The sequence below is a fragment of the Antechinus flavipes genome, chromosome 4 (genome assembly GCF_016432865.1).
Source record: "Antechinus flavipes isolate AdamAnt ecotype Samford, QLD, Australia chromosome 4, AdamAnt_v2, whole genome shotgun sequence".
In the NCBI taxonomy this organism is placed as follows: Eukaryota; Metazoa; Chordata; class Mammalia; order Dasyuromorphia; family Dasyuridae; genus Antechinus; species Antechinus flavipes.
In genome coordinates this window covers 483,317,187-483,330,595 of record NC_067401.1, presented here as the reverse complement: position 1 = coordinate 483,330,595, position 13,409 = coordinate 483,317,187, and the positions used below count along the sequence as shown (strand labels likewise).

General features: G+C 40.8%; 1 protein-coding gene across 1 annotated transcript in view; it reads right to left on the bottom strand.

The window, feature by feature from the left end:
- HFM1 (helicase for meiosis 1) overlaps window positions 1-11,075 on the bottom strand; it is a 103,637-nt gene extending 92,562 nt beyond the window's left edge. The window contains exons 1-2 of the mRNA XM_051996874.1: window positions 10,897-11,075; window positions 1,699-1,782 (exon numbers count right to left, since the gene is read on the bottom strand). Coding sequence (XP_051852834.1) covers window positions 1,699-1,782; window positions 10,897-11,075 — 263 coding nt within the window. The remainder of the gene's footprint in view (window positions 1-1,698; window positions 1,783-10,896) is intronic.
- Window positions 11,076-13,409: the final 2,334 nt, after the last annotated feature.

Genomic DNA, 13,409 nt, shown 5'->3' with positions numbered 1-13,409 from the left:
TCTTCTCAAGCTAATACATCTTACACCTGGTCAAGATACTTTCCAGGACATCCTTATGTTTCTCTCCTGCTCAAAAGCCCTCTTCCTCTGGTCCTTTGTAGCATCACATAGAAAATCCAATCTTCTTTACTTGGCATTAAGGCCATCTACAAGATAGGCACAAAGTACATTTCCAATCTTACCATTTACTTCTATCACTACACTAACTTGAACTATCAAGTAGATCACACTAGCTGCTTGCCCAAGAATATGCTTTGCACAGCCTCATCTTGGCTCTGTTCTTCCTATAATTAGAAATGCTAAATTTCTTCCACTCTACTTATCTTAGTCCTTCCATCCTGTGGGACCAAATGAATTCCCTATACTTTTCTCTGTTGGTGTCCCTGTAAGGATTTCTTCTTCTGAAAGCTAATACTGTTCACTGCCTATGGTGCTCCTTTGACAGCTATAACAACACACCTTGCCTTGTTCACCTTTTTCTATGTAAATGCCTTGTCTCTCTAATTAGATGGTAAGCTCCTTGAGGGCAGTTATATTTACAACTTTTTTTTGCCCCTCAGTGTCATGCCTTTAACAAGTGATTATAAAGTTGAATGAATTGATCATTTGTAAGGTCCATCACCTTCCTGATAAAAGGTAAACAAGATTGTTTTGTCACATAGAGCAAGATGTTTTAGACTCCCTACTCCCCGATCTTCATTCTCACTTTCTTTATTCCTCTAAATTAGTACTATGAGAAATACTGAAAAGTTGGGTTTCCACAGCATGCTGCAAACTTCCGAGGTATTTTGGAAGAGTGGATGCCACTGACCAAGAAGTCAATAAAAGTTCAGATGGGATGGAACAATTAAATGATCAATAAAAGTCTTGAGCAAATAAGGAATGGGGGGCTGAGGGGGTCTAGGAAGGCACATGTGAATCCAACCAATCAGAAAGAGTCTTGTGGTTCTGACAAAACCGCAAACTTAAGAGAATAGCAGATCAGCCCAAACCAATGGGCTGACTTGACCAAATCACTACTGCGCCTGCCTAATAGACTAATTAAATGTTAAACAACACACTCCATAGGAGTAGTTTTCTGCCATTTTTGAACATAGGATGTATGGGGGGAAAGAGGGTTAGGGCATATTTATACCTATTTAGAGAGAAACATATAGTGAGGGTACCAGAAAGATTGTAACCCAGAAGGGAATGGACCAATCTGGTCTCTGTAGGGAGTGGCTGCCCCAGCTAACAAGTATAAAACTTCTCCCGCTTCTGTGCTCAGGGCTCCCACTTCCCAAAGAGGAGCCGACCCTGCTTATGACAGAAATGGATTCTTCTTTAATAAATGTTCCTCAATATCTGATTTCCAGTGTCAAGAGTGTGTTTCTAACAGTACCTATGTCTATGCACCACCTTGGATGAATCCAGGATAAATTATCAGTCCTGGAGATGACTTTTTTTCATTTGCCTGACCCAAAAAAGCATAGGAAAAGCAATAATCCAGATATATAAGCAATCCAAGCAAGCTCTAACTCAGCTTTAGTCTGAATCAGTTTAAGATCAGTTAAGATCAGTTTAAGCATTTTTCAAATCTCCATTTGTAATCTGCACATTTATGAATATATGATTATTTACCAAGAGGATCATAAAACAAAAAGTCCTTAGCCAGCAATATTTTAAAAACAACATTTTGCTTCTATGTGGCATACTTACTCTTCGGCTTCATCTGGTCGTACAAAAAACAAACTACTCAATGAAAAAGGGCAATCATCTGTTGAAAATGGGATGGTTCTCAGTCTATAGTAAAAGAAATCAAAATTAGTTTATAGCTTTTGACAAAGTTTCAGAAAAAATTTCCAATTAAATATGAGAGTAACTGATTATAAATGATAAAAGACCAGTCTTAGAATCAAAGAAACTTTCAAGATATACTCAAGATACACCTCTGACACAATCACAGTAGGTATGACTCCAGGCAAGTCGCTTAACTATGCTCCATTCCCCACAGACTAGTTTAGGCTGAACTGCTAATTTAGTCATCCTGTCCGAAAAGGTCAGAAGGTTAGTCTGGCATGACCTGTTCCTGATAAAGCCATGTTAGCAGGACCACGAGCCCTCCCCACAATCTCTGGCTCAGCAATGGCATCCATCAGTTCTTTCAGAATCAGTAGAAGCATCCAATAAGCCCGGATCACTGAATTCATAAAGGAAGTGAGGGCCTCTCCCACAAACTCCTCACTTACAACTCCCCATTGGCCACTTCTGTTCCATCCTCTCAGTCCAAAGGCTTTTTCTCTATTCCCAGCTAACCATCATCCTCTGCCAGCTCTAGGCAGGGTCCCTGGCCCTCCTCTTGTCCCCAGCAGAACTTAAAAACAAAACACTCTTTTTTTGTTTTCCTTCGCTTCCCTTGCTAGATTAAATTCATTTTGAGCTTTGCCTCTATTCCTGTAGTGCAGTGTCATATTTCCATATTCATCCTCTGTCCCTACTGCAGTTTCCATATTCTGCTTCACCTTTTAAGAGCTAAGTGGGCTGACTGGTTCTCTTTGCATCTATATTGGTCTACACATACACACACACACAAACACACACTCTCACTCTCACTCTCTCTCTCTCTCCCCCCCCCACCCCCATTTCCTCTTCAGATGTATTTCTCTTTGGGTCTTCAGAATTTCATTCTTGATAGCTTCCTATCCCTCAGGAGCTGATTTTCCCCTGAACAATTTTAGTTGAGATTATGTCAGACAATGGCAGGCAGGTTTTGTTCTCTTAGGCTGCTGGCACAGGAACTAGAACACTGGATCTAGAATCAGAAAGATCTGCATTCAAATCCTACATCAGACATTTAGCGGCTGTGTGACCCTGGGCAGGTCACCTAACTCTTTTCTGCCTCAGTTTCCTCAACAATAAAAGGGGAGAATAATGATACCTATATTACAGGATTGTTGTGTTGATCAAATAAAAGATATTTGTAAAAGTGCTTAGCACAACCTTTTGTACATAGCAGACACTATATAAGTGCTTATTCTCTTCCCTACTACAAATACTAAGAGGGAGTGTTCCTCAGCTCCCAAGGTATCTATCATTTCTAGCCCTTCTTCTTAAGAATCAAATCCAAAAAAGAATGTATACTAAGTGGTTATTTAATCTATTCAAGAATGAAATTATCATCAGTTATTAGCTGTTCTGCTTTTGACAAAAAAATTTCCATGATGAGTAAATAATTTAAACACCCTGTCATGACAGCATACTAGGCTTGTGATCCATTTCCCAAAATCCTCATTTATTGTTTCTCTATTTCCAGATAATTTGTAAGAAACCTTGATGTACCCTAAGTGATGATAAAATCATTTCTTTTTCACCCTCTATATCTTTATCCATAAGTATTCTGTGATGCTTTCCCTCTGCTTGTAGTATTTCATCTTATAAGTTTTTATAGGATCATGAGCATATTATTAATAACAAGTATGAGGTCACATTTGCCTCCTAGTGAAATCCTTGATTTAGACCAGACTTCCCTCGGTGGTTCAAGCCCACAACTGGAATAAAATGAGATATCTATAATCCATCTACTACAACAACAAAGAAGAAATTTCCTAGTACAGTAAAAGTATAGTAGTGGGTGATCTCAACCTCTCTCTTTCCGAACTAGATGAATCTAGCCAAAAAAAATAAAACAACAAAGAAGTTAAGGTGGTTAAATAAGTTTTAACTTATAAAATTTTAGAAAAGTTAGGTATGATAGACTTTTGGAGAAAAGAGAATGGGGATAGAAAGGAATATCCCTTTTTCTCAGCAGTACATGGCACCTACATAAAAACTGACCATATAAGGTCATAATGGTCATATAAGGACATAAAAATCTCACAAATGCAGAAAGACAGAAATATTAAATGCATCCTTTTCATATCATGACACAATAAAAAATATATGTAATAAAGGGCCATGGAAAAAATAGATCAAAAAGTAACTGAAAACTAAATAATCTAATTTCCAAAAGAATGAATAGGTCAAACAATAAATCATGGAAGCAATCAAAACTGTCATCTGAGAGAACGACAATAATAAGACAATATACCAAAATTTATGAGATGCAGCCAAAGCAGTTTTTAGAGGAAATTTTATATCACTAGATACTTATATGAATAAATAGAGAAAGAGAAGATCAATGAATTGTGCATGCAACTAAAAAAGCTGGAAATAGAACAAATTTAAAATCCCCAATTAAATACCAAATTCAAAATTCTGAAAATCAAAAGGGAGATTAATAAAATTGAAAATAAGAAAACTATTGAGCTAATAAACAAAACCAAGGTTTTATGAAAAAGCCAACAAAATAGATAAATCTTTGGTTAATTCAATTAGAAAGAAGTCTCCTTATCATTGGCAGAGAAAGAAGAATCAACAAAGATAGAGCACTGCCCCAGTTGACCACCATTTAATCTGCCTCTGCATTTTTCATGATCACCAGCCCAAGCTGACTGAGGATGGAGGCCCTTGCTCCTGCGATGTATTTGTGAGATGTGCACAGGCAATGGTCTGAGCTTTATTCTCCTGGACCAATGACATTTTGAAAAAGACCCATTACTTTTTAAGGCAAAACTAGCCCAGTCTGAGGAAGTCAATATATTTCTTACAACAGATCTCTAACTCATCTTCTTTATTAGCAACAAGAAAGCATTTTCCTGAAGATTGAGCAATGTTCTCACCCTGCTAGGAACAGGGCTCACAATGTACCAGGGCACTGTGCAAGGCATTGGGGATAAAAATACAAAATCGAAAAAAACCTCTTTATACTTTATGATTTATACAGACATTTGAGGCCATAGGTTACTACAGGCTCCTTTCTTGATTTTTTTCTTTCTATCCTTAGAGACTATTCTCCTGTTTTTGTGATTTTCCATGATGCTTAGGTTATTGAATATTCATAAGCAGTTTTCTCCCTTCCACAACATTCTTGGTTTAAAGTCTTTTGTAGTCGATTTGCAAGACTGTAGACAAAACAATTATGACAAATCTTTGTAGAGATACTTCATGACCTATCCAAAAGCTAGAATACAACAGATCTATATTTTTGCTGTCAGGCAGAAAAATAACTATCTGGGTGTGGTGGAGTAAAGGCAGAAATCTGAACTCTTCTAATGCCTCTCAAAACAACTCTAAAAAATGTCTCAAATTGAATTCTAAAGAAGCAGCACCAGCAAAAGGTCAAGCTAAAATAAGTTTTCAGCCCCAGAAAACTTAGGAGGTCAACAGGAAAGGTCTTTCTCACTGGGATGATGGTTGTTCTAGGGCTTGAAAGCACCAGCAGCAAGTCTCTGAGACAACTCGAGATGAAGGAGGCTGGATGACTGATCAGAAAGAAATTACAGAGGAGTCTTTGTTAGTGCTGGGTTCAGGACCCTGTTGCACTACCCAGTACAGTTCAAGAAGAACAGGAGCGGCAGGAGGGGAGCCCAGTTCACAGGTCCAGAATGGAGAAGAGTACTTGTGGTTGTTTATGAAGCAACTCTGGTCTCAGTTCCAAGGCAGAAAGAAGTACAAGCATTTGAGGCTACAGGAGAGTAAGGGACCCGGTCACAGTTCCAGATCCAAACAGAATATACTAGTGGCTATAAGAGAGCAAGGATTTTTCCTGAGTAAAAACCAGAGCACAGGTCAGAAGAGCAGTGATCACACTTCTCCTTAGAACATATTACTTTGGAACTACCAAAAACTTAACAAACCCCCAGAACTAGCTCTGCAAATAGCAGCATGAAAAACCTGAAGCTTGAGACAATGTTCTTACCACCGTGGGAACAGGGTTCAATTTTAACAAAAAGTCAAGCAATAGCTTGGAAAAAGGAGCAAAAACAAAAACAAAAAAGAACCTGAATATAAAATGTATCTATGTAGACAAAAAAGAGCAAAATTCAAATTCAGAATACAATGATGAGAAAACAGCTACAAGCAAAGCCTCAAAGAAAAATATGAATTGGACACAAATCCCAAAATAGACTTAATTAAAAGATATAAGCAGAGAAGCTACATTTGTTAAGAGATACCATAAACAATGAAAGAAGTAATATAATACTAATCTATCTCTATCACACACAAACACATGCACGCGTGCACACACACACACACGTATGTATGTATATACCAAATGATATAACATCTGAATCCAAAAGGAAACATTAAGTAAATTACAGAAGAAAAAAGACAATAAAATTATAGTTGTGAAAGATCTCAGCTCTCCTTGGAATTAGATAAATCTAACCACAAAATAAACAAGAAACAAGTTAAGATGCTGAATACAATTTTAGGAAAGTTAGATGTGATAGACCTCTGGAGAAAACTCAGTGAGAAGAGAAAGAAATATGCTTTTTCCTCAGCTGTATATGGCACCTTCACAAAGAGTCACCATGTATTAGGGTGAAAAAAGCCTCACAATCTAGTTTTTTGTATCCTAGACCCTTCTGCCAGTCTAAGGACATTACTTGGGATGATGTTTTTAAATGAATAAAATACAAATACTTACAAAGAAAACCAATCATATTGAAATATCATTATCAAAAATATACTTAATATTCACAATTTATCACCTCCAATTAAGCTCTTCTTGATCTCTCATCTAAGATTAGAGGCCCTTCCCCAGGGCTCTTCACTCCCTCTGCCTGGAAAAGGAAGAAAGCACACAGAGAGACTGCTCCCAGATCCTCCACTATGCAATGCACCCAGGATAAGCACATCAGCATTTCCCATTAAGCTGTATCCTCTAGTACTCCATGCTGGAGCTTTCCCTCTTCTCTATTCCTTGTCCTTTTCAGTCCTTTCTGTGGCTTGTATGAGCTCTCTGAAAGTAAGGAATGTCTTTTTTGCCTTTCCTTCTATTCTCAGTCCTTAGCACAATGTCGGGCACACAATCAATGTTGAGTGACTAATGATTTAATCATTTTTTAGAAGACAAGCAGTTGAAGAAATACACTAGTTGATCAGTGGAATGGGTTCGGTTCACGGGACAAAATAGTCAATACCTATAGCAATCTAGTGTTTGACAAACCCAAAGACCCCAACTTTTGGGATAAGAATTCACTATTTGACAAAAACTGCTGGGAAAATTGCAAAAAGCATAAAGAATGAGATTATAAATAAATAGAAGAGCATAGGATAGTTTAACTCTCAGACCTGTGGAGGAGGAAAGAATATGTAACCAAAGGAGAACTAGAGATCATTACTGATCACAAAATAAAAAATTTTGATTATATTAAGTCAAAAAGTTTTTGTACAAACAAAACTAATGCAGACAGGATTAGAAGAATAAACTGAGAAAACTTTTTTACAGTCAAAGGTTCTGATAAAGGCCTCATTTCCAAAATATATAGAGAATTGACTCTATAAGAAATCAAACTATTCTCCAGTTGATAATATCAAAAGATATCAACAGACAATTTTCGGATGAAGAAATTGAAACTATTTCTAGTCATATGAAAAGGTGTTCCAAATCATTATTGATCAGAGAAATGCAAATTAAGACAACTCTGAGGAATCACCACATACCTCTCAGATTGGCTAAGATGACAGGAAAAAATAATGACGAACACCGATACATTGTTGGTGGAGTTGTGAATACATCCAACCATTCTGGAGAGCAATTTGGAACTATGCTCAAAAAGTTATCAAACTGTGCATATCCTCTGATCCAGGTGTTTCTACTGGGATTATATCCCAAAGAGATCTTAAAGGAGGGAGAGTTCTGTAAGAGTTCAGACTAGCCCACATCTTCCCCCTAATATTACCTCTTTAATTGTGAAGTAATCTTTCCTCCCTTCCTCCTGGTATGGCATCTAGACTCTAGAATCTAGATTCTATCTAGAAATCTAAAAACATGTCCCCGATAACCTGAGGTGGGAGAATCATTTCCAGTTGCTTCATATTCTTTTGTAGGAAACCAGCCTGCATTTTGGACATGATCACCTAACCAGCCCAGAAGGAAAGGATGGTGTCCTCAGAGAAAGTTACTAGCAATTCCTCCCTGCTCTCTATACTTAGTAGAATTGGGAACCTCAGTCTTTATTTTTTAAACCCTTGAGTGAGATTACAATCCCCCTGCTTAGCTGCCATTAACAACATGACAGAATATCTTTAACAGCTCTTAACACTTGACAGTCCCACACTTCCTTTCCCCTTTCATACATCAAATTCTTCCTTTAGCTTCTTGATGTGCTTCCTTCCCTTTTCTAGCTCACACTGCCTTAGTGAATACTTTTTCTTTTTAAGTCATCCTCCTACTCCGAAATATTGACAGGGGTTGAACACCAGCAGATGCATCCTGGTTAAAGTTCAGGGTAGAGGGGACTCTAGGGAGGTCCTGGGTAAACACCTAGTTTGGACACTGATGGTCTGAGCTCAAAGGGCTCCTAAGAGCAGCAAACGCAGCCCCCTAAAACTGCAGATAAGAAGACGAGGCCTGACAAGGTGAACTGACTAACTCAACCTCACCCTCATTAGTGACAGGGCAAGGAAGTGAATGAACCAAGTGATCTAGCTCCCCATCAGTCTCCGCATTTAAGCAAGAGCTGCAAAGAGTTTGGTTAATTAATTACTACTAACTAATACAATGTAGTTTGGGATGCAGGCCTTGTACAGCTATTGTTTAAAATTACCAGATAAAGTGTTCCCTTTCAGTTCTTAGCAGTGCCTTTCATTCTTGCCCTCACAAGAACACCTCACAAGACACAACTTCTCCCGCCTCCTCTCCTCATCAGGGGAAGCTGGAGAGACACTGTTACAGGACCCAAGCTCCCAACAAGATTCCATTTCCAAGCAGAAGAGGGTTTGAGATTCAGAGCTGGAAGGTGGACAGCCTTCCCAGAAAAGGACATAAGAAAGGAAACGCTTCAGCCAAGGTCCCACGGGTGTCTAAAAAGGGCTGCTTCCGGCTCCAGAGCACCTGACACCATGCTCCACTTGCTACCGAAAGAACTTTCTAAAATAAAACTTGAAAAGAAACATTGTACTTGGTCCATGATGCCCCAAACATGCTTAAAAGTTGCTCATCTTCTGCCTATAAATGTACCCATGATTCTTATTTATTCACCGAGGGACTGAAAATGGGAAAAATATTACAAATAAAACTACCAAAAAAAACTACAAATAAAAGGAAAAAGGTTCCACTAGACTTCCATCACATAGAGCCAAATTACCACAACAAAATATTATCCTCTTTCAAGATTTGATATATGAGATTAGCAATTCTTCTTTTTTTGGAGAGGGAGGGGGTTCATATAAGAAAACAATCATTGCTTTCACCTTTAATACACTGATATTAGCTTTTAAATATAATTTTTAATTCACTCTTGGGATAAATTTGAAGTCTTACTCCTAAATACTTGAAGCTTCAATGTAACTATGTGAACTATTTTGTAGTTCAAAGTTCATATAACAAAATCTCTGTGAATATCCTGAGAGATGAGGAATTTTGGAATTATCTTCACTATATAAATAAACATTAAAATGGAACATGTAAGAACTCAATTACACTTTAGCATGTTTATATTAAGAAATATGTTAGAATTAAGATTTAAAATGAGTTCTTAAAGTTTTTAGCTTAGATTATTAAGACTTTACTTTTAATTTGTAGTATAATATTTATCACAAAAACATATAAACATGGCCAGAGATCTTTTTTTGTTTATTTCCTCAAAAATTTTATTTTTGCTATACTTATTAAAATTTTATAATTTGATAGCTTCATTATCTCATCTATGCAGAAAGTCTTCCCATAAACTGAAATTGCAATTAAATTCTTAATTTTAAACTGGTTTCAAGATAATTCTCTTATTTTGTAAGTACATTCGGTACTTGTACCTATACCTACACTTATTTCTGCAAATATTATTATCCTTAGACATTTCTAATAATGCTCATTTATAAATTTACATTTTCAAATTTATTTTTAAATTATTTTATTTCAAATTTATTTACATCAAATGTATTCATATCTACAAAGACATAAAAAGATTCCTGATTTGATAGAAATCCCATGTGCTTTAAGTCTGGAGGATGTCACTCAATCTTAGGACTCAGTCTTAACCGAGAGGCTCGATCCTTCCCAGGCCGCACCTAGAAGATGGTTTAGGGGAAGCTCTTTTATTTGGTCTAAACCCACTCCTCTGCACTAACAAGGAATGCTTGTTCCTCTGGACTAAAAATTCCAGGATGCCATTATTAAAAGTAGTTACCACTTATTCATCATTTTAATAAATAGTCTCAAAAAACTGAAAATGCACCAGAAAGATACTGATCAAGTCACTGCCAATAACAGCTAGTATTGATGCATCACTTTACAATTTGCAAAACACTTTACAAATATTCTCATTAAATACTGGAAATGCACCAGAAAGATACTTGATCAATCAATCAATCAAAAGTCATTACAAAAAACAGCTAGTATTTCTGCACCACATTAAGATTTGCAAAGCACTTCACAAATATTTTCTCACTAAAAAACTCTGAAATGCGCCAGAAAGATACCTGAACAATAAATCAGCATTCGTTGCCAACAATAACTAATATTAATGCACCAATTTACGATCTGTAAAAACAGTTTACAAATATGCTCATTAAAAATTGGAAATACACCAGAAATACCTGATCAATCAACAGCTGTTACTCATAGCAATTCACGTTCACACATCACTGAAGCGTACAAAGCGGGGGCAGTTAGTCACGTGATCTGGGGATGCTACTATTCTTATGCCCATTTTACAGGTGGGGAAACTGAGGCCTGGGGAACTGCTGGGATCCGCCCGAGGTCACGGGGCAGCAGGTGGCAGAGGCTGGATTTGAGCCGGGCTCCTCTGACCCCGAACCGGACGTCCTTTCCACTCCGCTGCTTCCAAGTACTCATTTTACAGGTGAGGCTACTGAGGCCCGGAGAAGGCGGTGCCTTGCCCAAGGGCACTCGGGGCGCCCCCGGCTGTCCTTACCTCTCGGGGTCGGTCGGAGCGTCCATCCGTCCGCAGTCGTCGTCCTCGCGCCTCTGTCAGGGACTGGCCTTCAGGCCTCAGCACCTCAGAGCCAGGCGGAGCCGATCCCCGAGTCATCCACCTGGCCCCGCCCCCAGGCTGGGATTAGACCAGCAGAGCTGAGCTCCGAGTCACTGATGCCCCAGGGCTCCCCTCCCTTCCCCTGAGGTTGGTTCATTGGTATAGAACTGACGTCAGAGTCTGAGATTGAGAGATCATCTCTCCCCAGAGATAGAAATTCCCAGTAATAAAGTCTGAAAACTCATTTAAAAGGTTTGTTTATTTAATATTTTTTGAAATTTGGAATTCCAAACTCTCTCCCTCCCTCCAGCGTCTCTCCTATTCAATGAGAAGGCAAGAAATAGGACTTCAGTTATGCATATGAAGCCATGCAAAGCAAAGTTCCACATTAGCCATGTTACAAAATAAAAAAGGAAGGAAGGAAGGGAGGGAGGAAGGAAGGAAGGAAGGAAGGAAGGAAGGAAGGAAGGAAGGAGGAAGGAAGGAAGGAAGGAAGGAAGGAAGGAAGGAAGGAAGGAAGGAGGAAGGGAGGGAGGGAGGGAGGGAGGGAGGGAGGGAGGGAGGGAGGGAGGAAGGAAGGAAGGAAGGAAGGAAGGAAGGAAGGGAGGGAGGGAGGGAGGGAGGGAGGAGGAAAGAAGGAAGGAAGGAAGGAAGGGAGGGAGGGAGGAAAGAAGGAAGGAAGGGAGGGAGGGAGGAAGGAAGGAAGGAACGAAGGAAGGAAGGGAGGAAGGAGGAAGGAAGGAAGGAAGGAACGAAGGAACGAAGGAACGAAGGAAGGAAGGGAGGGAGGGAGGAAGAAGGAAGGAAGGAAGGAAGAAGGAAGGAAGGAAGGAAGGAAGGAAGGAAGGAAGGAAGGAAGGAAGGGAGGGAGGGAGGGAGGGAGGGAGGGAGGGAGGAAGGAAGGAGGAAGGAAGGAAGGAAGGAAGGAAGGAAGGAAGGGAGGAGGGAGGGAGGGAGGGAGGAAAGAAGGAAGGAGGAAGGAAGGGAGGGAGGGAGGAAAGAAGGAAGGAAGGGAGGGAGGGAGGGAGGGAGGGAGGAACGAAGGAACGAAGGAAGGAAGGGAGGAAGGAAGGAAGGAAGGAACGAAGGAACGAAGGAACGAAGGAAGGAAGGGAGGAAGGGAGAAAGGAAGGAAGGAAGGAAAGAAGGAAGGAAGGAAGGAAGGAAGGAAGGAAAGAAGGAAGGAAGGAAGGAAGGAAGGAAGGGAGGAAGGAAGGGAGGGAGGAGGAAGGGAGGGAGGGAGGGAGGAGGGAGGAAGGGAGGGAGGGAGGGAGGGAGGGAGGGAGGAAGAAAGGAAGGAAGGAAGGAAGGAAGGAAGGAAGGAAGGAAGGAAGGGAGGGAGGGAGGGAGGGAGGGAGGGAGGAAGAAAGGAGGAAGGAAGGAAGGAAGGAAGGAAGGAAGGAAGGAAGGAAGGAAGGAAGGGAGGGAGGGAGGGAGGAAGGAAGGAAGGAAGGAAGGAAGGAAGGGAGGGAGGGAGGAAGGGAGGAAGGAAGGAAGGAAGGGAGGGGGGGGGAGGAGGGAGGAAGGAAGGAAGGAATGGAGGGAGGGAGGGAGGGAGGAAGGAAGGAAGGGAGGAAGGGAGGGAGGGAGGAAGGAAGGAAAGAAGGAAGGAAGGAAGGAAGGAAGGAAGGAAGGAAGGAAGGAAGGAAGGGAGGGAGGGAGGGAGGGGGGGGAGGGAGGGAGGGAGGGAGGGAGGGAGGGAGGAGGAGGGAGAAGGAAGGAAAGAAGGAAGGAAGGAAGGAAGGAAGGAAGGAAGGAAGGAAGGAAGGGAGGGAGGGGGGAGGGGGAGGGAGGAAGGGAGGGAGGAAGGAAGGGAGGGAGGAAAGAAGGGAGGGAGGGAGGGGAGGGGGAGGGAGGAAGGAAGGGAGGGAGGAAAGAAGGGAGGGAAGAAGGAAGGAAGGAAGGAAGGAAGGAAGGAAGGAAGGAAGGAAGGAAGGAAGGAAGGAAGGAAGGAAGGAAGGAAGGAAGGAAGGAAGGAAGGAAGGGAGGGAGGGGGGGGGAGGGAGGAGGAAGGAAGAGAGGAAAGAAGGGAGGGAGGAAGGAAGGAAGGAGAGAGGAAAGAAGGGAGGGAGGAAGGAAGGAAGGAAGAAGGAAGGAAGGAAGGAAGGAAGGAAGGAAGGAAGGAAGGTAGGTAGGAAGGAAGGTAGGAAGGAAGGAAGGAAGGAAGGAAGGAAGGAGGGAGGGAGGAAGGAAGGGAGGGAGGGATGGAGGGAGAGAACAAAAGAAGGAAGGAAGAAGGAAGGAAGGAAGAAGGAAGGAAGAAAGGAAGGAAAGAAGGAAGGAAGGAAGAAAGGAAGGAAGGAAAGAAGGAAGGAAGAGAAAGAAAGAAAGGGGAAAAAAGGAAAGAGAAAAATCTTCAATCTGCACGCAGAATTCTCCAGTTCTCTCTTT